Here is a 27,731-nt window from a genome sequence, read left to right on the forward strand (position 1 = left end):
GAGAAATATCTAGAAATGTGTGAGTTCTTGTCTAACAACAATAAAAGGAAAAAAGGGAAAAAAACAGTGTTTGCCTCTATAGTACTGAAAGAAATAAATGTGATGCCCACCTTACCAAAACAATTTTTTTTTAATGCATGTTGTGTGTTTAACTTTCAGCATTTTTTTTTTTTTTTTTTTAGAATACGAAGATGGTGATTTGTCATCCTGGATAAACAGAGAAAGATTTCAAGGTTATCTTAATGTAGATGGCTTTACGCTGTATGAACTTGGAGATACAGGTGAGATCGTGCTACCACTGAACTCTTTGGTATCTCTTGTACTTAACACTGGGAAAAATTAAACAGCACTAAGAACATGTTTTTTAAACCTCAGAAATTAATTAATCTCAGAGTTAGAGTTGATAGTGCCAATCTTTTTTGATGTTGGTGAGACCTGTTCTATTGACTAGAAGCTTCATCCAAAGCCTACACTAGTTGTTCCCTCACAACATAAAAATTAGTGTGTCAAATCCTGTAGTATTCACAAAAAATTAGTAGCACTTTTAATTTAAAAGCAGCTTCAGTTTTGTGTAAATTATGTATCGACTCTTGGAATACCTACGGGAAATTTTAGGACTGGATTTAGAAGTATCACTCATCCAAAGCCAATGCTGTTTTACATCTAATGGGTTCAGGTATCTTTAAAGTAGATATGGTAAGGAAGGGAGGAGAGCATGTACCAAAGTGAACCTGTCCTGGAATACTTTAGCTTTTCTCTAGTAAAACTTTTTGCAAGCCAAATGAAAACTTTGCATCCAAGTGACTTCTGGAATAGGCAAATGACTTGTACTGCTTTTAAGGTACACATACTCTGAAGTAGCAGAAGAAATGCTGCAAGTGTTGATATTTCCAGGCCAGGATACCTTATAATTTATGTTCTATTTCCAAAGAAAGAAGTTTACGTTCAATGCAACATTGAGTGTTTTCAGGTTTTAAAAATGATGAGACACCTAGCTGCTTACATGTTTGCCAAACTAATATTGTTACACCTACATTTTAAAAGGTTATTTACAGAAGTGCTGTTACAAATTATTTAAATGTAACTATATTTCTTTGTGGTATGTTTTTGTCTTAACAACTCCTCAAATTACCAAAAAAAAAAAAAGAAAAAAAAAAAAAAAGGAGTTTATTAATACAATGGAGAAGCCATCATTTATTTTTAAGAGCTTTCTGTATAAATACACAGTACCTGGAATCTACGTCTACTATCTACGTCTTCTTTTCTGGTCTAAAAAGTAGTTGTCTCCTAGTGTACTAGGTAGTGTCTTAGGGTGTGGAAAGAAATGGGAAAAGTGAGGATTGAGGTATGGAAGAAGCAGGGGTGGGGGAGGCTATTGCTATTTCACAAGAAGGCCTGGGAATGAATCATTGTTCTTGCCTGCTCTCAAAACTGCTCAGTATTACTTGAACAAGAGTGAGTTTCTTTTTGGTTTTTTGGGAGGAATTCTTCCTGTGGCATGGTGATAGGAATTGAGCAATAGACTGGCTTGATGGGGAGGGTTTTGAGTGAATCATGGCGTGGAGAGAGACTTAACAAACTGTTCTTCTGCACGCTTGAGGCTTTAGTTAATCCAGTTGATGACTATGCTGTCAACAGATCTGCTTTCCTAACAGGAAGCGCTTGATCTGGAGAATGCTTGGCCAGCTTTTTTTCCCCTTTTGACTTCTTTCTATAGATAGGCTTTTCATAGAATGCTAGTGGTGTAGCATTAAGCCACATCTAAATTTATTTTCAGTAGCTTTAAGAAAACCACAGTTTGGTTAGCTAGAAGAGGCTATTTGGCATTCAGATTGGTTTATTCCTAAAACTAATTCCTGTCCCTGGAGAGTATCTGATCTTCTAGGTAGGAGTATTTTCCATCTGAGAATGTGTGTTTCTTTGTAAATGGTCTCAAGTATTTTATTCCTTATTTTAGGAAAACTTGTGGCTATTGCAGTCATTGATGATAAAAACTCTTCAGTGGAACATACCAGGTACAGAATTGACAATTGGTGGCACTATGGGAGAAATGTGCTGATATGATACAGAGAACTTTGGAATTTTCTTAAATATTCAGAAATGCTAGGTTAAATGAAAGGTTTTAGGTTGTGGATGCTTTCTAACTTATAACTTCAGCCTACTGAATTTACTTAATTTATGGCTCTGAAGCACATGTGAGTTCAATGAGATGATGGGAGTTCAGTATCACTCTTCTGCCATTTGTTAGTTAGATCACAGGAACAGTGATCACGTAGCTTTTTAAAGCTATTGTGTCACTTTTTAAACATAGGCAAGGGTACTTGAGTTCAAATGTCTTTGAGATGAACTTAGTAAGTTTAAACAAATGACTGTTCTTCATCTCAGTTGTGTTAAAAATGAATTTAGTGATGCTTATATATTAGTTGTCTGTGGAACTTAAATTAAGAAGGAGCATTTTCAATTGGGTTAGAGTTTGCTGAAGAGACTGGGAGGAACAAGACCTTCCCCTGTCCCTTTCTTATTGCATACATAATTATAAAATATTGTTCAAGTACTATGTATGCTATTTCCCCAGACCTCTTTGGATTTTTTTCAGAGTCAGCGTGCTGCATCTTTGGAAAGCAGTAGATGAAGTGAAGCAGCCTGACTGCCTGTCTGTGCTTTTCTCATGTTGACACTTTGTAGTAGATAGCCTTTCAGCCCTTAGAAACCAAGATAGATGAGCGAGGTGGTTATTGTTAGTGGAATAGGGAATCCTTATTGTTAATGAGGTGCTATTTGCTGCTTACTGGGCAAATCTCAATGTTTACTGTTTGTATTTTGACTGAGTATATCCTGGGTTATCAATGTAACTTTTTTTTTTCCCTCCAGACTAAAATCTATTATTCAGGAAGTTGCTAGAGATTATCGGGACCACTTTCACAGGTAGGCACACATGGTACTACGGTGTCTTAAATGAACTTCTGCATTAACCTTTCTAATGCAGCAGTCATTTTTAATGTTTTAATGTTATAATGTTATAGTGCCTGCTTTTATATTCATATACTAATGTTTAGTAAGACCACTCCATTAACTGAGTGTTTTAGGATGCTTAGTGTCCTGTAGGTCATCAGTTTTGGAATTATATTGCTGAATGTGTGCTCTCATCTTCAGTTGTAGGAATAATATTTAAGGAAGAACTTTTGCTGAAACTCATTATTCTGTTATGGGTTGTTGGTTTTTTTTCATCCATTCTGCTTTTCACTGCTCCTCTTACAGGGATTTCCAGTTTGGCCATATGGATGGAAATGATTACATTAATAGTTTACTAATGGAGTAAGTAAATTCTTACTTGAGTATTCTTTCTTCCCTTGTATTTGTTGCTAAGTACATTTAATTGAAAACCATCTTCTGAAGAATTCCTTTCTTTAATGGGTTAAAAAATACAGCATGTAACATAGTGTCGGTTGTTTGTTAAATTAAACTGCATAATTTAATATTAGAAGTGTGGATTTCTCATAATGCTGATGGACAAATGTTATTTTTTTTGGTCTATTTTGTTAAATTTATTAGAATTGTGGGTTTTTTTCCTTCATTAAATTTACAGGGCACTAAACAAATTATGTCAATTTGTAACAGGAAATTTAAATAACGGTTATGCATTATCTGTGTTTTTTATTTCTGGAGAGGCACATTTCATTCCTGATGCGTTTTTAAGACTTGATGCATAGAAATATGCTTCTGCAGAGAAGAAGCATAAATTACATGGAAGATGCTGTCTGGGATTGCTATGTACATGGTACATTTTGAAATATATAAGTAGTTTAACAAGATGCTTGATACTTGCCCCTATTACGATGCTTGTCTAAAAATGCATCATTAGAAAGTTAAGTTGCTTGGCATTTACATTTGACTACTTGTTTTCTTCTTGCCTTTTTGACTGAAAGAAGGAAGAAACAGGGGTCAATATGCCAGTTCTGTAATTTTTCCAAACCCCGTTCTTGGGGACTAAAGCATGAACAAAGCAAGTGCTCATGCCCCTAAAGGTTCTGGGAACTTCACGGGGACTCAGGAGACACAAGGTCTGTATTTCTGTGGAATGCCTGTAGATTGACACCTGAATGCAATTAACTTAAAAACAGCTGTCTCACAATTGAAGTTAAGTGATGTGATTGATCTAGTGCTTTATGGCTGCCAAGAGGGAGACCTTCCTCACTTCATTATTGCTTCTCCTGTGCAGACTCTTCTGTCTAACTGTCTGCTGAGCTGTTCCAGTCTGTTTATCTGGCAGAAAAGTTGTTGCTTTTTTGGCTAGGGGAGTTATTTTGCTCATCCAACAAAACTCTTAAATGTCTTCCTGTATATTCTTACTGAATACCAGACCTGATGTGCAAAGAAACAGGGGAGGGAGATGAGCTCCCTGGGAGGAAGAAAATGAAGGGAAAGAAGAAAGAACTGCCACTTACAGCGGTAGAGATCTGGTGGTAGTGGCAAGATTTGTATAGCTGGATTGTTCAACTTAATCTGCAAAATACCTGATTTTATAATTTGTAATATATGGGAATTTGCTGTTTAAGTATTCACGGGCTTTTAATTATTTTCTAAACAGAGTGTATACATTTCCAGCATAAGCGGAAAGCAGCAAAATATGTTCAGTGATAGAAGTACCTGCTGTTCATGTGGCTACTTGCAATACGGTTTTACTCGAATTATTCCAAGTGCATCAGTTTTCCACTAGATGGCAGCAAGTGGAAACAGAAAAAGCCTCCTGAATGGGGAGAACTGTTGCAGAATACTGTTTTACTGCGTGTGTAGGAACAAATTCTGTTTCTTCACAAAGGACAAAGTATTGTGTAATTCGTGGGGACAGTAGTAGGAGTCCCTGATAGAAGTACACTTATGAACTTGGCTGTAACACCATTAGTAGACATTGTAATTTATCTGTCTCTTCAGCAGTGGATGAACATGCTTTTGTTGGATTAAAAATGGTATGGTTCAAACTGTGCTCAAAAGAAGAAAACAGAATATTGTGTATTTCACTGAAAGAAAAACTACATCTTTGTGCAAGCTAAGGTGTATAGCATCATTGCAATATCAACTATAGGTGTATTTAGAGTATTAATTCCTTAGCTTTTGGAAGAAACATATTAAACATGTTTTTATGAATCTCTATAGCATATAACATTTGTGTATGGAGTTTATCTTTCATCTGCTCTACAACCAACTCCAAGAGCCTCAGTTACCAGACTGTTAATTGGAATAGAAGCATTTTTTTTTTTTTTTTTTTTAGGGGCGGAGATCTTTTCTGCATCCAAGTAATAAAACTTGTTTTGTTTTGGCTGGGATGAGGTATTTTGGCAGAGGTTGATAACTTGCTAAATGTACGCTAAACAATATTTTCATGAAATAATTGATTATGGATTGATAGCCACGGTTAAAGCTGAAAACATCATCAAATTACATGGATTACAAATATAGATGAGTGGGGCACTATTAGACAAGAGTGAAAACATAGAAAAACAAGGTCTGCGTTGCTTTTGCTGTGAAGGAGAGCCACCTAGTATGTAAATTAATTATTGACAGAACTAGAAAATTAGCAAAGAGTACAGGAGATTTTTCACCTTATTTAATGTATTTTAAATATTTCTTGTTGAACAAAGTACTTGAACAGTATTAAATTTTTCTAATCCTGATCTAATTTTGAATTTAGGGCTCCTTTGAACAGTGGATAATACTGGTTTATCTCCAGAGATAATTAACTTTTTTTTTTTTTCTTTCTTTCTGATTCTGTGACACTAAACAATGCTTATGCATGTGCAGGTCAACTGCTGCGTAATAATTGTTTAAAAACTTTGTAGCTCGTCTGCCATATCTGAAAGGGATGTAGTAAAACTTTGGTGTGGCTTATTCTTTTGACTTAACAGGTAGTTGACTGATAGAGCTGGTCAGTTGGACTATGGCTGTATTGTTTGGATTTTTGGATTATACATTTGCCTTTGCGCACTAAAATGCTTAGTATGTTGTGCTAATAGTACATTTCAAATACAAGGTTACTGTCTGTGATCTCTTACTAATTAGTAAGTCATAAGGTACCTGATTTGCAGTCACTATGGGTATGTAAAATGCAATAAGCTTCAATAGCATCACTGACACAGATGTGAAGGAAAAATATTAATGAGAAGCATGCTCGTACCATTCAGGTGATTCCCTTCCCCCTTCCCTCTTGCTTTAAAGGATTTCCTATAAGGAACATGCACGAAGTGAAGATTAATGGTTGTAGGTCCTACACCACCTTTTGAATGGTATAGGAATTATTTGAATTGCAGTGTTTTACACAGTACTTCTTTAAATGTCTAAACTATCTGTTTTATGTTTCCAGTGACTTGACAATACCTACTATTGTTGTACTGAATACCTCCAATCAGCAGTATTTTCTACCAGATAGGCACATTGAGAGCACAGAAGACATGGTTCAGTTCATTAACAATATCTTGGATGGTACAGCTGAAGTAAGTCTTCATTGTGACTTGGAATATGTTGGTTGGTTTTTATTTCCTTGAAGCTAAAGTAGGGAAAAAAATTGGTTACTCTGATTGTTATGCCATGTGCTTTGTCTTCCTGTCCTGTCTGTCTTCCTGTATTGGGTGCTGTCAGTGAATACATGATTCTGAATTCTTGAGGTGTGCCATTCCTTGCTGTTCTGACTACAGAATGTCTTGTAGAAAGTAAGATTTATTTTTTTGTTTATAGCATAATGTTAGCTGACTTCTCTTGATATTCCATTTATGGGTGTCACTGGTAAATGGAGAGCTTTTTGTTCATCTCCTGGTTTGCTTTAAATGCATTTGTTTAAAATTTCTCTTCTTTCTAGTGCATAATTCAGTTCTGTCCTTTCTTCTGCATGGTAAATTGATAAATCCAATAGTTTGATGAAGGATAGGTTCAGATTAAAAAAATAGTGGTATACTTGCTTTGCATATTACAAACAGACACAAACTTACCCCTCTCTCTGTACTCTAAAATTATGGACTAGCTGTCTTTTATTAAGACAACAAAATTAATAAATCCATCTGGAATTGATAGCTTGGACAATTTTTTAATGTTGGCAAAACAAACTCAGGTTTGCTTATTCCCTCAGTACACTGTAAGTTGGACAGAAGGCTGTGTTGTGTGGATGAGGAAAGAGATCATGGATCAGAGCTTTAATTTGCGCTTATGGGGCACAAAGGCTTTACAATGAAGGAGAGCAGGACTAACAAATAATTTGACTTCCTCCTAGGAGAAGCCTATGTTGGTTGAAGCCCCGATTCACCGTATATTGAATGCTCACTGTGTGAGCTGCATCCCACTTTATGTTACGCTAGGAGTTTGGGGTCATTGGGTGGGAACGACAAGTAATGCTGTAGATCATTTCAGTCATATGGGGTACTTCAGTTTATTTCATCTGACAAATTGATGCAGCAACATAATATAGGTGGATTTGCTTGCTGTTCATGACTTCACTAGTCATGCCTCTACTTGCAAGGTGAGGAGTATTCCTGTAACTTATTTGGTGGTTCTTTGTTCCTCAATTCTCACTTTTTAAATGCTTTGTTAATTGCATTGAAATATGATATCAACACCTATGTGCTGCTAGGTAGGGGGAGGGAGCATCTGTCGGTCACCCAGTGGCCAGTTTGGCCCAAACCACAGCAATCTATTTGACTCTATTTAAATATATCCTTCTGGTTGAAACAAAAAATGAAATTGGTTTCTGTCTGTTTTTTTAATTTTGAGAATTATTTAATTAATGCATTCTGGTTTTTGCCATAGTGTCACTTAGGTCTTTCTGCCTTTTGTTTGCAGTATTTCAGTTCGAATGATTAAAGGTCTGTCTAAATTCATGTCTCTATATGGATGTGAGAGGGCTAATACAAGACAGACAGTACAGGATATGACTTCATTTAAGCTAAATAGTGTTTATAGACACAAAATGTCACCACTTTGGCTATGTTCAGGGCCAAGAAATTGTGCAGCTGTTGAGGAATGCCAGTCTTTAAAGTATACTGGTAAACAAGTAATAGGATGCAGACTTTCTGAACTACAGTGAAATTTCTGAGAAGTATAACAGTCCCTCCCCTCCCTTCCTTGGGAAGTGTTGGACTATTCACCTTGACTTTCATGTTATTTTCTGTAATGCCCTATAGGTAGTCTTCTGTGAGTCTGTTTCATCTTTGTGGACTTCTTTGTGATTTGAGGGTTTCGGTAAGGGGGTTCTGGTAAGGGTGAAGTACTGATCAGTTGACTTCCAAAATGTAGGTTTTCTTCCCATTTGTTTCTCTAGCAACTCAAGGCAGGTGAAAACTGGTCCTGTTCAACAGACAAATTGCCGTTGGATTCATTTAGTTATTATGAAGACTGCTAAATTAGGTGGCAGTGTAGGTATAGTATGTGATTGCTTGACACAATTTTTCTTTATTGCATCTTCGTATCTTCTTGTTACTTATTTCTCAGATACTTATTTATGGATTATGACAGAAGTGGTTAGAAAAATCTATCAGCTGTACTGTTTAAGTTCACACTGATTGTTTAAAATGATTGTGAGAGGATATTTCGTGAGAATATTGAAATGTTTATCCATGCTTGAGAAGTTGGAGTGTCTGGGCATCATGAGATGCAAGAATAATTACTTTTCATTTCCTTCTAAAGGGACTTAAGATTGCAAGGTCTGAAGAATGAACTTTTGGAATCATAACTGAAAAGTGTCAGCAGTTTTGACATGGTTCCATTTGAAATTTCAGGCACAGGGTGGTGATGGACTTCTACAGCGAATCAAGAGAATAATCTATGATGCCAAGTCTACTGTTGTGGTAAGTTTTATTTTTTGTTAGATGGTACCATTGTCAATCAAGATGCAAATTGTTTCAGAGGATTTAGAAATATTTTTATATAATTTGTTTATATTATATATAGTGTATATATTATTGGTATATATACATTAGGTTTAAGCTAAAGGAACTGCTTGATTAAAGTTTTTAATGATATTTTCCAGTCTGGTAAATATTCAACATGTGTTAGTTTTTTCATTTTTCACTCCTTTTTACTTTTACTCCTGACATGTATTTTAAGGCATAGAACAGGGAGAATTCAAAATCTTTTCCGTGACCCTTTTGACATCCTTTCAATGAAATCAATAGCCATTTAATCTTCTGAGAAATGTTATGATTTCAGTCTAATTAGTTAGGGCATAATGGGATTAAATACTACACATGATGTAGTTTTGAGGCAAATATTTTTATTATCTTTCTTGTAGGTTAGTTATGCTTTACAGAATTTTGTTGGGAAGATGTACACAAATCCATTTCTTCACTTGTCCTACACAAGTAAAAAAAAAAACCTGTGCTGTGAGTTTAAATTGAAACTCATATGTTTCTGTGTGAGTAGCTTCTAAACTTCTGTGAATGTTCAACATTTAGCCATCAGTTTCTGAAACCAAAAGTCTTTCCTTCTGTGCCACTAAAGCAACCTTCAGTAGGAAGTTGTCTAATAACAGAATGTTTCTGCGGATCCCTTATTGCTCAAACTAATTTTTGAGAATGAGACACAAATAAGAGATGGAACAGGTTTCCTCAAAGTGTTATTTTAGCACTATTAGAACAATTGTTTCTCAAGCTTCAAACAATGAATGGAGTATATGGTTGGCATGTTAACATCCCAATGCAACATTGTAGTATTTGAAGTTCTAAGACTTTTTTAATGAACTTATGGTAGTAATGGTTAAAATGAGGACTCCTCCTTCTTTCTGGGGAAAACAAAAAAAAAACAAAAAAAACCCCAACAAAATAAACAAGCAGACAAAAACTACGAAACAACCCAACAAAACCTGTCTCTCATTTTGGGTGTTACTGAATAAACACACAGAGTAGTAAGAGAAGTAATGCAGTAATTTTGTATATTCACTTAAAGTGTTTTTTACTTTCAATTTGTGTTTCAACAGTCTGTGTTCAAGAGTTCACCACTTCTGGGATGCTTTCTCTTTGGGTTGCCCCTGGGGGTCATCAGCATTATGTGTTATGGAATCTGCACAGCTGATACAGATGGAGGGGTAGATGAACATGAGGCAGCTAAAAAGGAAAACGTTGATCGGGAGCTCACAGATGAAGGCAGTGAGGAAGAACAAGAGGAGGAAAAGAACGGAAAATATACAGAACTTTCAGATGAGGAGCTCAAACAGAAAGACATCATAGAAAAGAAAAAAGACTAACTTGTTTAGCAAAAGAATTCTCTAGAATTTCCAAATAGACTTATTTATTGAAGGTAGTCATTTATTGATGATATTCATGAAAGAGGACCTTTTTGTCTGCATTATGGTAGTTTTGACTTGCATGTATTCAAATTTTCTCAGAAATTGACAGGAAAAAAAAAAAAAGATGTTCTCTTAATTGTCTTTAATAGATTAACAAAGAGCAATTTAAACTGAAGGAATTTGCAGGTACAATTCTACACTGGTTTTGTTGAAGAGTTTTGGATTGTTCATTTGCAGAACAGTGAGATAAAGATAATGTTACTTGACCTTAGTGTGTGTGATGAACTACTACTATGAACTACTCATTCATATAAAATTAAGGCTGAAAACTAAGAAAGTTTGAGATCTGTGAAGTCTTTCAGACCCTGATAGCTAAAGACAACTTAGAGTTTTCCAAGAAGTCACGTGTCCTACCTGTTGCACATTATTTTGGAAAAAAAACACCAACTTTTCTATTTTCTCAAATTAAATGTAAATTGTTAGGAATTATAGGACTGGTTTACTGTGTAATAAAATAATTATTGGCAGTCAGGAATGTTTACTTGATAGAGGATATGGGAGGTATATGCTAAATTAAGTCTTCATTAGTGCTTTAGCAGCTAAAAGTATTGAAAAACTACATTATAAACCTTTCAGAACGTGATTGCCTATTAAATTGTCTTGTATGAGCGCTTACACAAACATGTAGTGCAAACAATCTTTAAAGTTTTCTGAATCCACAGTACAATTTGATAAAGGAAGACGTAAATATAAACTCCCTCTGACTATTTTGCATAACTCTCTAATGACAAGCTTTTTGAATGGTGTATACTTGTTTTACAGTGTTCAATTCAGATTGTTATATATCTTTGAAGTAGTTGGTGTTGATACTTTTGTTTGAGACTGTTACCTGCTCTGAAGGAGGGAGTTAATGGAGCATAATACTAACATTTGTAGATATTGGTCAGTATAATGCATTTTTGTTACCTGTTTATTCATAAGTCACCTGAAAAAAAGTGTGAAAAGGACTAATTTGTGTCCAGGGTTAAAATTTCCAAGGATATAAAGCTGCTGCTGTAAAGCAGCCTTTGGCATTGATGTCACAGAGAATACTACAGAGAAAAAACTTACATTGCTCTTCCTCTTAGTATTCATGCTGTGTTTTGTTTTGTTTTGTTTTTAAGGCTATATTACTGTATAATACAGATTATAATGTCCTCCTTATAAGGCAGCTTGATCACATAAGAAATTACTATGCTATAGCACTAAATTTAGGAATTTTAATTTAAAAAAAAGGGTAAGCCTAAGTAGACAAGTTTTGTGTTTGAGTAAACCTGATAATGATATAAATCATAACCAGGGAAATTGTATTGCATCCTTTTTCCTTGTAGGAAAGAAACTTGTTTCTTCTGTTTAAGTAGCTTGGTAACAGCTGGCTTTATGTTGCAGTGCAGAATACAGTAAGTAGATGCCTGACTTTTGTTATCATACTGTATAGACAGTATCTAAAGAGATTAGGAATTTTTTTCAGAAAAATTCCATGTCTGATTTTGAGTCCAACCTTTTTCCTTTTGGGAGGAGAGGAAAAAAATGAGTTCATAGAATACTGAGTAGCAAGTGTCTGATGTTTTTTTTTTTTCTCTTTTTTTTCCTCCTTTTTTCTTTTATGAATTGCCTTTTTTCATTTTTATCATAGCTACTTGTACATGGTGTCTTGAGGTTTTTTTGCTCTGTTTTTTTTTTTTTGGCAGAATATTTGCAGCATAGTTTTAGTATATATTTGAAGAGTGAGATGCTTAAAAATGTGTTTAAACATGGTGTAGAATCTTGAGTTGTTTTTAAAAAAATAAATCATCGTGTAATGACAAGCCTGTAAATTTCTTTGGACTTTAGCACGACTCAGTGCTGATAGCCAAAATGTAGGACTCTTAAGGCAGTAATATGTTTTCTTGGTTCATCTCTTTTGTTAAGATTTCAAATACAGATCGATTACTTACTTAATTTTGGCTCAGGCTGGAAATGTGCAGCTTTTGACTTAAGAAAAAAACTGAAGTGGTCACTGGAACACTGCTGTTCTGTCTATGGTGTGTAATAAAAACAGAAAATCATTCTGAATTACGCTGCACTGCAAAGAACTGTTTCAACTATGAGCTTTCATTTTTGAGGATATTCTTGTGTTTATAATCGGTAGTAGCCAAATAACTTGCTGAGAAATATTCTGAGATGCAGACCTGGATATGATAAATACTGTGTAAGAAACAGGTCACACTAGGATCCCTTAAAACTGTAACATTTAACTCCTACAGTTAGGAAGAAAGCATGTATGTCAGTCACTTCTGAATTTTAATATCAATTAGATGTGTACTGAACTGTTGAAAATTAAACTTGAAATGTACTGCCATTTTCACGGAATCCTTCTCCCAGTTATATTAAACGAGACAAAGGGAGAAGAAAAGCATACAAGTCATATACTGGGTGTCAGCAGTGATGTGAAATTAAGGGTTTTGCTCTGATCGTGCAAGTAATCTGGAACGCTGTCTGAGGGGGATCTGGCATTTTATTTTTTTTCTTCAGTCTTTAAAAGGTTTCTTAAAGCAACTTCACTGTAATAAGATTGAATTCATGAAATAATGCTGCTTTTTTAAGTCAAGTGTAAGCCTTTTGTTTTTCTGTAATAAAACATTTAAAAGAGCTTGTTTCCTTTGCTTAATTTGCACTGGTTTAAGCTTAGATATTATACATTGTGTAGGAGGCGATGTTTCCTGGGACACTCGTTGTAAGCGTACTTTAGGCCCCAAGCAACGCAGTATAGAAATGCAGCTGGTAGCTTTTAAAAAGAAAAATTAGTTCATCCTGTCTGATACATTCTTGTCAGTATTTTGAAAATACTCTCTAGATGTGGGAGCTAATGTTTACTTGTCTTTTATTTAATGAGCATCCTAGCAGTACAGAATGAATGCATTTCTGAAAAAGAAATTTTAAAATACCAGTTCATTGCATTAGCATACTCTCAAATTCTTACAAGAGTTTCAGTAGCAAAAGCAGCGTGAGGCAGACTGTTCTAGTGTACATCTCCTCCTGGAAGAACTTGAGTGACCTTGACACTTGGACGTGTGCAAACTCGTACTGCCTCATTATTTACCCAGGCTGGTTTAACAGGTACTGTCCACGCTGTGGTGCTCACTGCTTAAAGGATGGAATGATTACACTCTGGTAGATCTGATGTGTTGAAGACGGCACAGAAGTGCTTAATTTTCATGAAGTGTTTAAGTAAAAGGTTTAGCTTTCTCTGTTCTGGCCCAGAATTAATTTACCTGTTCCTCTTTCGTCAGCATGTTTGAAGAAGCAGTTGTACTTGGAGGAGTGGGAGGGTGGAGAGCTGTTCTGATCACGGACAAAAGCTCAAGTCGGTGAAAAGGGTGAAAAAGCAATGTACTTCCCTTAAGTTGTTAAAATCTCATGAAACTACAGATGTTTCAGGTTGTATTATACTGTGACAGAGTGGTTCTGGCTCTCAAATCTTCTCAGGGAGCAAAGCATTGTTCTGCTGCTCTTTGCATCACCGAGTGCATTGCGAACAGATCGAATCATACGAAGCTGTTGCATATTATATTGCTGTAACCAACAAAGACAATTTTGAAAATATTTTGTTGAATGGCAGTGTAGGCATTCCCGAAACAATTCTTCTTCTGATTTCTGAAATTTTAACCATTCTAAAGAATTACTGCTACTATCCTATATATCAATTTACTGACGTAAAGCACCATTTAGCAGCTGATGTGAGCTCTTCTGTTGCTAGCAAACGTCCTTCTGCTTATACACCAAGGAGTACAGAAATGTTTGCAGTTGTTTAGCAAGGGTAAATAGACCACAAGTATTTTACATAGAGCATTTTTGAATGGAGTATTGTGGCTTTTAACTATAAAACCTGAGAGATCTAGAAGGTCCTTTGAAGAGAGGCGGGGAAATCTTTAAGACGACTACTAATGAGAGGAATAGTATTGCTTTGTAGCCGAGTTTCCCCATAAGCGTAGATTAGAGAGAAAACATCACTGAACGTGTTCATAGCTTCACAGCTTATTTGTATGGGAAGCAGTTTTGCTTTTCTAGTGTGTGCTTCTCGCTTCACTTTCGTTGCAGCCCCTATTGCTAGGTTGGTGTAGTCTTCAGCTGGGTTAATGACTGTCCTGACCAAAATGGTGGGTGGTTTTAGGCTGTCTCGAGTTAAGAGGTTGAAACTTTGGTAAGCGCTAAGGTTGACGCATGAAGAGGAATAAAATGCATAGGCAGGAGAAATGGGAATGGGAGAAAGGAATGGAGCAGGGCCCTGTATTCTCAGATCTGTGTCTTATGTTTTGATACGGATGATCTACATGCAACATACCTTCATAGCTAGTGGGAGTTTGTCCTTCCAAAAGAAATTTGTATCTCTTTACTTTATCATTGAGTCATTTTGACTTAGAACAGACTGTAACTTTTTAGTTAATCTTTACTTTCCTTTTAGTATGCTTCTCTGAAAGAATTTATCTGAATGTCCTGACAGTACACTGTACATTAAAAATTGAAATGCAGACTGGTGTTTTGGATGGTCAATGGCTAATTTTGTTTATTTCCTCTTTGCTTTTGAAAAATATGTCGGTTTTGATCTTAGCTTTGCACATCAAGCCAGTTGAGCTGCTTCTATTTAGCACTTTTTTCAGGATCACACAATGCACCAAACATATGCTGTTGTCCTCAGGTCTATGTTAAAATTTATTAGGTAATATTTTCTAAAAGCAGACCCTGCAAAAAGAAAGAAAAAAAACAACAACAAAAAAAACCCCAACCCCAAACACTTAGAATCTATCAAAACATCAGTGTGTTTTTGTAAGACATTTTTGGAGATTCTTTTTGTTAACAAACATTTAAATCTTCAAGCGTCGGCATAACTTTCCTGTCCCTAAACAGAACACTTGTTAGAAAGGAGGAATTATAGAAAAATGTGGTCCTATGGTAGACTGCATCTCAAGTAGGGGAAGGAATGTAGGTGGTCTGTGTAGAAACTTTAGTTTCTAGGAACAGAATTCCCCTTTGAAGTAAGAGATCTCCTTTTACATAAAGTGAAAGAAAGCTCAGGCTTCCTTCTTTTCAGTCTCTACAAAAATTAAATTTGAGGGTATTTAGTGGTATACAGAAGATGGGAGAAATACTTGTGGGCCCAGACAAGTCCTTGGCAATGCGTTAGTTGCTCCTGAGCTGGAGAAAGATTAATTGCCTTCAGTAGATTTATCATTTAATAGCTGTGTCCAAGCCTCAGTGGAGAAAATAATTATAAATTATGCTGTACCTTCATGCAAAATTATGCTTTATGCAAATAAAAAACACTTGAGAATTGACTTAAACCTTGAGATGGCAATAGGATGGTGCATATCTTTCCCCTTCTCCATCTTTTAAAAAATACATACTTTTTTAAAAAACAAATGCAGAAGGAATGCATATATTTGTTCTTTGTGGCTTACTTAGGAAATCCCCAAACGCTTCAGTCACATCCCAAATACCACGGCTTGCAAAAGATGGTGCAATATATTGTGGTGTTAACTTTTTAAGATTTATCTGATACTGCTGTGAAGTAGGAAGTATCAAAACGCTTTCAAAGTGGGTTGAAGGAGAAGAGGAAGTATTTTCTAAAAGGTAAGCAGAAGTATTGTTCTGTTGAGTGCCGCTGACAGACAGGTGTACCACAATATGAAAAATACTCTGGAATGGAGCTTTAAGTAGCTCAAAGCTTCTTGTATCACATTGTCATGATTAAAATAGAAGGATTTCTAGTTGGGTGAGGGTAAGTAATACTTGATTTTTAGAACAGAATTTAAGTGCAGATATGAATCTTGACCTGAACATAGTATATTTATATTTTTACCCTTTGCATTGTATGTTGTTAGAATTTAAGTGGTCTCTCTTTAACAGGAAAGCTGTCAGTGCATTCATGTGAATCTGTGTTGAGTTTTAGTTTGGGGAGAGCACCTGCAATTCAAGCATAATGCCGAAGCGCGGGGTTCTTTCCGTGGGCCATAACTCTGTGTCAGCTTTAGTTGTCAGAAATCTAAATGCTAAGACATGTTAGAAATAAGACCTTGAGTTGCTCACTTAGCTTCGCAGTCTCAAGCAGTGCATGGAAAATGAATCAAATGCAAGCATTGCGTGTTGGCTAATGGAGAACGATTATCTATGGCTTAAACAATCCCAAGAAAAGAGTTGCAAGCCTTCTTTAATATTGTAAATAATGGTTATGAGGAGGGGGGAACTTTTCATACTGACATCCTTAACTGTTGCATCCAAAACATGTGATCTTGGCTAGAAATGTGCAGCAAAGCTTATAAGGGAGTGAAGTTTGCAATGAGAGCTAAAGACATGATGATCTTAAAGTGAGACTATTCCTCATGTTAAGGTGCAATGAAGGCTGAGAAAGTGTTATGGAAGTGCATAATAGAAAAATGGAACTCATAATATTCACATTCAAATAATATACTACTCTCTCATCGGATGGGTCAGGTTGGAAGGCACCTTAAAGATGATCGAGTTCCAACCTCCCTGCTATAGGCAGGGACACCTCCCACTAGACCAGGTTGCTCAAAGCCCTATCCAGCCTGGCCTTGAACACCCCCAGGGATGGGGCCTCAACAACTTCTCTGGGCACCTTGTTCCAGTGTCTCATCACCCTCACAGTGAAAAATTTCTTCCTAATATCTAATCTAACTCTCCCCTCTTCCAGTTTAAAGCCATTCCCCCTCATCCTATCACTACATGCCCTTGTAAAAAGTCCTTTCCCCAGCTCTCCTGTAGGCCCTGTTTAGGTACTGGAAGGCCGCAATAAGGGCTCACCGGAGCCTTCTCTTCTCCAGGCTGAACAGCCCCAACTCTCTCAGCCTCTCCTCATAGGAGAGGTGCTCCAGCCCTCTGATCATCTTTGTGGCCCATGCCAGTCTTCTTAAAAGAGTGTCTATAACCTTGGGGTTTTATCAGGATAGGGTGCACTGTGTTGGTAAGAAAAAGTGAAAATTTTCCACAGCACTGGCAGTTCTTTTCATTTCTTCCCTTTAGGTGAAAAAAATGCCTCACTGCAGACCCTTGGCATGAACTAGCATGGCTGAGCTCCAACACCAGTTTCTTTTCCCACCTCATTTCCCAGAAGCAGGAGCTCAACTGCACAGGGCAGTGTCTCTGGTGAGCAGTGGCTCTGCTCGCCTCTGTGACATGCGCTTGGGTTAGCCCCAGTGCTTTTCAGAAAGAGTTGGAAGTTGGCCACAATGAACATGAGCCTGAAAAGTGGCAGTAGCAGAGACTTCAGGAGCCTCAGCTTTGACATGCAGGACGTGTGCCACTGTGGATGGTTTTAATGACTGTCTGAAGACACAGGGAAAACGACTCTCTTTAAATGCTTCAAAAAGTCATCATTGCATCGCTGTGATGATGTATCATAAGGTGAGGAAGAATACATGAGGTATGGAAGTGAGCAGACTCAAAAGCCTGTAGGGTATTTCCTCTGTTCCGGCCTGTACAACCTTGTTTGAAGCTAGGACAAGGCCACTCCGTTTTGGGGACAACGAGTTCATGATCACAGGTGTAGGTTGGCCTGTGCCCGTTGGTCCTTGGGCAGTGAACTTGCCCTGTCATGTTTAAATTAGAGTGCAGGCATGCCATGGAGCATTAAGCTCAGTTTCTGGACATCTTCCTTTGACGTGGAGTGCAGTTTTAGGCAAGTTACTTAGGCCATAGTCTCATTATACTGCAACCTTAATAACACTGCTGGCTTAAGGAGTTTCTATCCTCGTGCCTTTGTACGCTGCCCTTCAAATTATGGCCATGCAAGCTGTTGGAAAAGCAGCGCTGTAAGTGGGTAAATGAACTGGTCCAAGTAAATGCAAGTCTCTGGACAGAGCAGCATGCTGGGCTGTGGGACAGCAACGAGGGTTTGGAGGCAGCAGCAGAGTGGGAAACTTTTTAAGGATATTTCATGATAAGCTGGCTATGCCCGCTTAGGTATTCATTTTGCTCTTTGCTTGCTTCATCCAGAAAACAAAAGTGATTTGGCCGAGTCCTTACAGTGAAGAAACTGTGGGTTGCTATTCCACAATCCCTTTTTCAGTAATGCAGTAATATTATTTGTAGTGTACCTTAACCTCCTCTTGCTCAGAGACGGTTAACATGAAAGAGGAAAAATCTTGAGTCTTGTCATGTCATAGGCAAAATGCATCTTGCGCAGGATATAACTAGGTGTGAGTGGGAACGAATTTACACTTCTCAGTGTAAATGTAGGCAATCGCTGTCATAGCGATAGGGTGACTCACTAGGTTATACATTTGTAGATAAGTTCTGCTTTACAGTTCTGCATGTACATTTAAAACCACAGAATGCTTGAACTCAGAGTCCAGACTCCGCAATCCTTCTCATTTGCGCATGACTACCTATGCAAATAACTACGAGAAACAGGAGCTACTTCATAGAAAGGGGCAGGGTTTTCAGATTTGCATTTTAGGAGAGAAATTTATTTCATGTCTAGAGAAAGATAACTACACGTATTCTAGATTAATCTGTCTGGCATGTAGCAATTGCAATTTTTTGGGGAAGAATTTTCTGCACCAGAATCCAAGGGCTTTGTGAGGTGGGTAGATTTAAGAACTGTTGCAAGAGAAGGACAAATGAAAATCTCAAATATTTTCAATGCTTTATTTTGGAAGCACTTTTCCCAAGTTAGGTGAGAACATTGTGGTTGTAACCTTGGAGAAACAGAGGATACAGTACCAAATGCTATATATATTATGTTCCTTGTAACTTGACAAAAAGCAAAAGGCACCTTTAGCCAGCAGTGGACGGAGGTGTGTGCTGGTCACTTAGTGACAGCCTTGACCGCTCCTCTTGGCTGAAAAGACGGCTTTCTTCAACCAGTTGGTCACTTGCCTATTATATCCGTTAATTCTTTTGGCTTTATTTCCCCTCTTTCACCTGTTTCCTCTATTTTTCATTGTCTTTCTTCCTTTTCTATTGCACTAACTCTTTTACCATGTCATTTTCTCCTGCCCCTTTCCAGGCTTTTTTTGCTTCTCTTTTCTTTCCGTCCTTATATATTAGCAGTCAGAAATATACAGAAAGTATCAGATAATGATGAACCAATCTGTAGTTAAAAATCTTTTTCCAGGCTAGTACGTGACCTCTCAGGCTGTTTCATAATGATGTTGTTTCCTTAGTGGCCCAACGTGCTCAGTATTCTGGTATGGGGTAATGGGCATAAACTTGAACATAGGAAGTTCCATCTTAACATGAGAAGGAACTTCTTTACTTTGAGGGTAGTGGAGCACTGGAACAGGCTGCCCAGAGAGGTTGTGGAGTCTCCCACTCTGGAGACGTTCAATACCCACCTGGATGCCATCCTGTGCAACCTGCTGTAGGTGAACCTGCTCTGGCAGGGGGGTTGGACTAGATGATCTCCAGAGGTCACTTCCAACCCTAACCATTCTGTGATTCTGTATTTTACATAGGTTTATTCATTAATTTTGACTGGCTGAGTTGAAATCAATAGGATATTTTATTATTAAAATACGGGGAAAGCTTGTTACAGGTAACTTATGGATTTGAGATTTAAGAGATTTATATGCGGTCCATACATCTTATCTTTGAGCCTTCCTCTTGGGAGTTGTCACATTTAGAAAACGGGAGAATTTTAGATTTTAATCTTTTGAATTTTTGCTACAGTTAATGAAGAATTTAAGGCTTCCTTTCAATGAAGACCACCAGATAAGCATTTACTGATTAATTTTGCCTTGACCTCAGATGATAAACATGGTCTTGCAAATTACTTCTTTCCCTCTAGATAATTATTAGTTTCTGTGATTAAAATACTGCAGATATAAACCTATCTTGCTACTCCTGTTGTTCATATAGTTCATCTTTGGATCAGCAATTGATGTGTAGTTAATTAGAATATGGATGCAGAGCATATCTTTTTCAGATTGAAAAAACAATTATTTTTTTCAGAGGGCTTTTCTTTACTCCCTGCATCCTGTTTTTATAGTTTTGAATGAAATCTAGAGAAAGGAGATGATAACGTGATCTAGAAGTGAGTCATTTTAATGCATGTGTGTGGAAAACACAATGGTTACTGTTGAAGAGCAGTTGATATGTTTGTTCTCTTGGCAGCACTATTTTAACTGAGTGTAACTAATGCTCTTTGTTTTTCCAGAATGCCATAATGGTGCTCTGATTCCCATCCAGACAAGATGTACTCATGGAGACATCTTTCTCCTTCCCCTTCTTTCTTAACGTACATATCAACATAGAAACAAACTACTGGGACCTGTGCAACTGATAAGCTATAGCTATAGCATAGTTCTCACAATGGAAATACCTCATTTTGCTTGTTTTAGACATGCCCAGTGCTTCTGCAATATTCACAAGATTGATTCCCAATTAGTCTATGCTTGAGCAGAACTCTTAAGACCTCTATGGGTTCTTCAAAGCTTTCTACTGCTGTAGTTTATTACCTTTTTGCAAAAAGTAAATTTTTTTTTGTGAATTGCTTGTTTGTCAATGGCATTATGTTAGCAAACTTCTAGTTGTGCAAGTTCTAAATTTCTGTGAGGTCTATGGAAATGGAACAGGAGAAAACATGATTTGGCAAATTCTCTCTCTTGTACAATGCAACCCCTAAACATTACAAATTAAAAGTTAATTTGCCTGTCATTATTAAAGCTTAGGCATTAAGATTGCTAGTTAGTGTAATTTCTGGTATTTGTGTCTCCTGCAATGAGCTGAAATTTTTGATTTTTACATGATGCTGTTTATCATAGAATCATAGAATGGTTTAGGTTGGAAGGGACCATGGAGATCGTTGAGTTCCAACCTCCCTGCTATAGGCAGGGACACCTGCCACTAGACCAGGTTGCCCAGGGCCGCGTCCAGCCTGGCCTTGAACAGCTCCAGGGATGGGGCCTCAACAACCTCTCTGGGCAACCTGTTCCAGTGCCATACAACCCTCACAGTGAAAAACTTCTTCCTAATGTTTAATCTAATCCTGCCCTCTTCCAGTTTAAAGCCATTCCCCCTCATCCTGTCACTACACGCCCTAGTAAAAAGTCCTTCCCCGGCTCTCCTGTAGGCCCCCTTTAGGTACTGGAAGGCCACGATAAGGTCTCCCTGGAGCCTTCTCTTCTCCAGGCTGAACAGCCCCAGCTCTCTCAGCCTCTCCTCATAGGAGAGGTGCTCCAGCCCTCAGATCATCCTCGTGGCCCTCAACGTTATGCCACAGCTTAGGTCTCCTAGAAAAAATGGTATTAGTCTGGTCCTGCAGCACCATGGTTGAGGTCTGGTGAACTGTGTGGTTTGTTGAATATTTGAGTGATGGTCTTTGAAGATGAAAGACTAAGGCAGTGCTTAACTTTAACAGAAGTCGATCTACAGACTGTTCAAAGCAAAATAACCTCTCCCTGTCCACTGTCTGAAACACAGCTGTAAGAAACAGAATTTCAAGGTAATTTATTTCTGTCTGAATGCTTTTGCATTCCATTGACTAACAGGTTGTTCAGCACTTTTATGCTGTTCTAGAGTAACTTGCTACGTAACGGTAAATAATCTAAATTTATAATTTTATAGACTCCACATATCCACGCAATCACTATGAAACATCTTTAAATGTGGACTGTGTTAAGTATAGAAATAATTGATCTGTCTCTAAAACTGAGAATCTCAATGAAAATATAAAATTTCAAAATAAATTTATGATTAAGAAAATAACATAAAATATTATACCTAGATCACACAGGTAATGATAACAATGATAATATGCTTATTTAAATTAATATTTGTATCTTTTCAGTTTCATATATTCACACAAGGGCAATATTAAAGAATTTAATTTAATTATCCATTCTTTAAGTCTTGTGAGATTCGGGAAAAAAATCACACTGATGAATAAAAAGGGAAAAAGATTATAACTGTCAGTCACTTGTATAATTCAATTATTTTTTTTAACAGCATGCAACTCAATTACTGGGGAGGTTAATAGAGAAAACAAAGATTTTCTTCCCTGAAAAATAGATTTAGAATACCACGGGTGGTCTGTTCCACAGAAAATTAAAAGAATGTCTCTGTAGTTAACACTATGCATTTTTCAACAAAAATTAAGACAGTTCTGGACAGTTGCTTGTGAAAACAGACCATGGAATTTAATTGGGATTTCAAGTCTTAATCTTCCAGCAGTGCCTCTCTGTTAATATGGTAATATTAGTAAATGCCAAGTCTCTGAACCTAACTCTGTGTGTTAATGTAGGATCTTAATAATTAACAGCCTAATCCAGTCCTCCTAGAGCAAGGCCACTGGAAGCCTCTGAAATATAATTGCATATTTACAAATACTTCAATGGAAAAAAAAAAGTGTTTTTCAAAAGAATTTTCAAAAAATAATGTTTTTAAGTCTGTTCCTTTAATGTTTTCTCTTTGCAAATGTTCTAACGTGTTCCCCTCGTGATCTCCATCACTCAGAAAGCACTTTATGACTCATCACTTACAACTGATTAATAAAACCCAGAAGCGGATTTTAGTGCTTTATATTTTAAAATAATTGGTCAACACAGTTTAAAAGTCTAACATATACATTTGAGAGAAAGATGATTGCCAATAAAAAACCCTCTACTAATCAAAAGAGAGACTACATTGCTACAAAGAATCATGGCTTTGGTTCAGCTCTAAAATAATTTGGTACATTCTGTGTTTAACTGTTAGAGACTTAAGTTAACTTAGTGATATTAGGTGTGGAACTAAGTTATCTGCTACAAACCATTTGTTTGATTTTTATTAACAAGCTTTCTAAACTGGAAAAAGTATATTTTGGTCAGGGATATAGGTAGAATTTAAAGGATGCACTGGATTTACTTAATTAAAAGATCTAATAAATCTCTGGTTTTTAATATGGAAAAGGTATTTCTACTTTTTTATGCAAAAGAGAAAAAAGGGGAAATGGGTGAGTTAGGCATACATTCAGTATTAGAAAATACTGGTAAATTGTATATCTATCCTGGTATAACATGTAGTATTTAATATATGATACATATTTGTCCAGAAAAAGAAAAATTATTAAAGAAAAATACTGCCATAATGCCAAACCAGTTCTCAGATCCAGATCTGCCCTGATGTTTTCCTAGATTGGAAGCTCTTTGATGTCATAATGAAGGCAGTGGAATTTCAGTACAAATGCGTAACCTGTTCTGCAAGAGTGATTTGTTGACCGTGGTAAATGACAACTGTTAGATAGACATGCTCTTTGAGGTGCTGCTAGGCCTGTTCTTGCTGTGTGTGAGGCTTTTATAAAATGTTCGCTGCTACTTACGCACAGCCAAATGGGAATATCCCTATAATTACAGTTTTGTATGTCAGACATCAAACATTTAAAAAATATATATCTCTGGTTATTGTGTTGGGATTAAACCATGAGCTGTGTGTTATTAGCTTGCTAGTAGTGCTTTATGCCGGTTGTAACTGCGGTGTTTGTAAATCTTGCATAATGCCCTAACACATTATTGTTCTAATTTTGTGTCCTATCTTTTCTAGTATTTTACTGGGTTTTTGTTTAAATTATATTGCTGTGGAGTGTTATCAGTTTTAAAACTCTTTATATCCTGAGCCTGAGTAGCAGCCACCACACCTTTGGAATTTCTTCAAAGTGAGCAATAACATGCTTCAGGAATATGTGCGAACCTGCTTCATCACAGTGAGGTTGATGAAATCTAATGTGTTGCTTTGTGTCTTAACACGCCTGTGGTTTGTATGCAGTATATTGGTTAACAAATGCAAAACCTGAAATGTATTACTGCTTGGGGGAAGAAAAACAAATACTTGGAAGGGGAATAGATTTGACAACATTTACGTGTTCTAAAGAAAAAAAAAATAATTAAATTTGTCCAAGTACTTGGAAAAGAGGGGAGCATTTTTTTAACTAACCGGTAGTCTCTCAGTCCTGCTTTGCAGTCTCCTTCGTCACAACTTTTATCAAGCTTTCTTTCAGTACTGACATATCTTATTTCCTAAAAAATATTTTTCAGAAAAGTTCAGAGTTAGCAGTAGATGAAAAAAAAAAACCAAAAAACCCCCAAAACTTTTCATTGGAATGTGCTCAGTCCTTGAGGGGGAAATCCACAGAAATTTGCTGTACTTGAGATTTAAAAAAAAAAAAAAATAAATAAAAAAAGAGGTGCTTATTTAATTAACACTATGCTTTTTCACCTGAATTGTGGAGAGGAGAAAACTTTGCTGTAAGGGCTTTAAGGTTAGATCACATACGATTTGGGAGATAAGATTTAAAGTCACACCTATGCTGTTTGGTTTGAAGTACCTTCTCCTGTATCTCTGAAAGCTGGCTCTCCTAAGTCCCAAGAAAATATTGTTACTGGTGCATTGGTCGTATAACAGATTGTGTGTCACCTGAAAAACTACAAAGACGGTACCAGTTACCCTTGAAAAATAACAAAAATACTAGTAAAAGTTGGTAGTAATTACTCTGATTAAATGTTTGTTTGACATTGAGATGTTAAACAAAAAAGAGCTTCATATTCTTGTTCATTAGGTACTTATTAGCCATGTATGTAAGAGGAATGATTCCTGTTTCCAGTGCAATGGAACAATGATACAGCCCAGGAGGTCTTTTTCATTCCTCTCGGCAATCAGTTCACACTAGTATGTGAGCATTAAAAATCAGTCTGATTAGAAAAAGGAAAGTTGGTAATGATTCTAAGGTTTCAGACAGAGAGGTACTTACATGCCTGCGCTCTTAGGTGTTGATTTAAATTATTTTAACAATCATAGAAACATGGCTATTTTTTGTATGAGATGGTATTTGACGACACAATGACAGTCTAGTATAAAGATGTTTTCAATAAAGAGAGAAAAACATGAGAGACTTGTCTTTAAGTATTGCCAATAATAAATAACAAGATATATTACCTGTACTTGTTTTTTCTCCAAAGAAGCACAAAAAATTTTAACTTTTACATCATCATGCTTTCTCTTCCAAAGGAAGATGACAAAGTTTGGAGCTGGTGCAAAAGGCTGATGACAGCCACTATCCACACCCTTTGCCATTTTCCTTTTAATGATTTACTATTTGGATGATCATTAACTGGAAAGAAAAAAATGTTTCCATAAGCATACAAGACATCCAGGCTCATATCCCTAATTACTATTCTTTGGAAAGATGACAGCACATTTCACTGTAATTATTGCTCAGCTGCATGTGTGCTTATGAAAAAAAGAACTCATTTCAGATTATTGTATAGGATGTTAGGATGGCACTCTAATGTGTGGTGTTTGAAACCAGCAAAGAATAGACCTGATACTCTTATTGATTTTGAAGCATAGCAAAATTATTTGCAGTAGATCTCGTGAATATTCAGTTTCTTTGCACAGAAACTGAGAAACTTGATGTTAAAAAAAAAATAATAAATAAAACATAATCGAAAGCAGAATTAGAGAAAGACATTACTGAAGACAGCTGGATTTGTTTAAAAGGCAGCAAACCAAGGTTATGGCACTGTAACTTCACCATGCAGAGAATCCATGCTTGTACATAGTAAACTAGCCCAAAGCATTTTAGTATGTCCTTAAAATATAGTCCTATTTAAAAGCTGACTAGAAAAACTGGAAGGTGCTGCTTGAAATATGTGATACCTGGGTGTGTAGATGTCTCCATGTTTATTTTCATGATGCAATTAAGCTGTCATTCCACTTTTTTTTTTTTTTTTTTTTTTTTAACTAGGTTAATGAAGTATTTTTCACTGATCTGATAGTAAAGTGCCAAGAGGAAAAGCGTGAGCTGGATTTTCTTCCTGTGTATCAGCTGAAATTTGGAAGGTTTGTGCACTGAGGAGTGCATCAAAACAACTATAAAAGGAACTGAAAGCTGAATCTTACTCTGGATTTTCTATTGCAAATAATTCCATACGTGAAAAATTCAGCATCATGAACTTTTCCTCAGGTACATTAGGTGAAGAAGTTGCCTACATATAATGGGGAACAGTGCTTAGCCAATCATTTCTGAATTATTGGTCATCTTGGTATAAAAGGATGCATACTCAGTCCTATGATATTTTTTTCTATAACGTGTGAGGGAATTTCATTAAGAGTTGTGAAAACAAGTTGTCCATGCCAATTTTCAGGACAAAACAAAGCATGGCTAGATGAAACTAACACCTTACACTTGTCTTAACTTACATCATTAACTTACTTAAAATTCAGTTCAGTGAGCATAATGACATTAAATACTGCATCCTGCTAAAAACAAAACACCAAACAACCAAAACAGCTACCTTCTTTTGAACTCTCTAATATCTTTTGATAGTATAAGTTGATGCTGAATCAAGAATAGCTACACAATGTTTTGCCAAAACATTTACATTGTGTGTACTGCAGTTTTTCTATGTCTAATGCTTACTGAATAAGACCTGTATATTGAATCTAAGTTAAAGTAAGGTAGTTCTTTTTGTTACGATATCTTTTCATTTTGTAGATGGTAGCACCTATATAGCTTTTATAGAATATGTTAAAGGGTGTTTTGCTTAGTAAAGCTTAATAAACATAAACTGAAGTGTGTATCGGAAACTATTGTAGAAAAGATAAAATACTGTGAAATGGTCTTGTTAAAAATCTGATCTTGGCCACTATATATTAAGGTGCTAAATGACACATCAAGGATCATCATGCCAAAAGGCAGAGATCTCAAAGCAAGCCAAGAATTTTTATTGAAGTAAAGAAAGCCTACTGACTCAGGAACTTCTAGTAAAAGGAGACGAGGGCCTTCAAAGAAAGGTTGACATTTGTACCTGTTTGTACAGCTGTGTTTGTAAAAGAGTTGGAAGTATTTGCTGCATCATTCTAAGATTATGTTTGTACACCGTGCTTGTACAGGAGCTGGGAATATTTACTGCTTCATATTGAGAGACATCAGCTGTCTTCATGCTTATGTTTTGACCTCCTTTCATACATTGCCATTAGTGTTCGAGTTGAGCTGCCTGTCCCTTATGACACAGTAACGAACTAGAGCTACAAATCTGTTGAATGAAGCCTTTGAGTTGGATAAGCAATTAGAAATGGAATGGAGCCTATTATAGATCTAAAATCTCAATCAGTGAAGATAATTCTAACAGTAGCTATAGTTTTGACTTGCACTACTGCCTGCCGCCATCTAAACCAGTGCTGTCAGCCCACTATCCCTCTTTAACACTTTTCATTTTGTGTCTTGTGCTGTATTTACACTGCTGAAAACAGAGCTCTGTTTCACTAAGATCAATTGCTAATCCCCTGCTATTGAGAAGGTTCTGAAAGCTGAGACAAATACCATTAGAGCAGTGTCATTGCTTGGTGTTCCAGCAAATGTGTTAGTTTGGCTGCCCAGACCTGCTGTCTAATCATTCCTGAATAAGCAGACCAGGGGTCAGTTTTGATAATCTTAAAAAAAAAAAAAAAAAAA

At 36.5% G+C, this 27,731-nt stretch overlaps 2 protein-coding genes across 2 annotated transcripts in view; both read left to right on the top strand.

Annotated features, from left to right (window-relative positions):
- The window catches only part of TMX3 (thioredoxin-related transmembrane protein 3), a 36,926-nt gene extending 26,554 nt beyond the window's left edge, over positions 1 to 10,372 (top strand). Inside the window, exons 10-16 of the mRNA XM_009889078.1 lie at positions 183 to 281; positions 1,958 to 2,015; positions 2,872 to 2,925; positions 3,259 to 3,315; positions 6,359 to 6,488; positions 8,760 to 8,828; positions 9,956 to 10,372. Of these exons, the coding sequence (XP_009887380.1) occupies positions 183 to 281; positions 1,958 to 2,015; positions 2,872 to 2,925; positions 3,259 to 3,315; positions 6,359 to 6,488; positions 8,760 to 8,828; positions 9,956 to 10,222 (734 nt within the window). The 3' untranslated portion in view covers positions 10,223 to 10,372. The remainder of the gene's footprint in view (positions 1 to 182; positions 282 to 1,957; positions 2,016 to 2,871; positions 2,926 to 3,258; positions 3,316 to 6,358; positions 6,489 to 8,759; positions 8,829 to 9,955) is intronic.
- Positions 10,373 to 13,576: 3,204 nt separating this feature from the next.
- The window catches only part of LOC104290032 (protein-glutamine gamma-glutamyltransferase 5-like), a 35,362-nt gene continuing 21,207 nt past the window's right edge, over positions 13,577 to 27,731 (top strand). Inside the window, exon 1 of the mRNA XM_009889080.1 lies at positions 13,577 to 13,649. Within this exon, the coding sequence (XP_009887382.1) occupies positions 13,577 to 13,649 (73 nt within the window). The remainder of the gene's footprint in view (positions 13,650 to 27,731) is intronic.

This window comes from Charadrius vociferus, unplaced genomic scaffold, assembly GCF_000708025.1.
Source record: "Charadrius vociferus isolate BGI_N301 unplaced genomic scaffold, ASM70802v2 scaffold65, whole genome shotgun sequence".
Lineage (NCBI taxonomy): Eukaryota > Metazoa > Chordata > Aves > Charadriiformes > Charadriidae > Charadrius > Charadrius vociferus.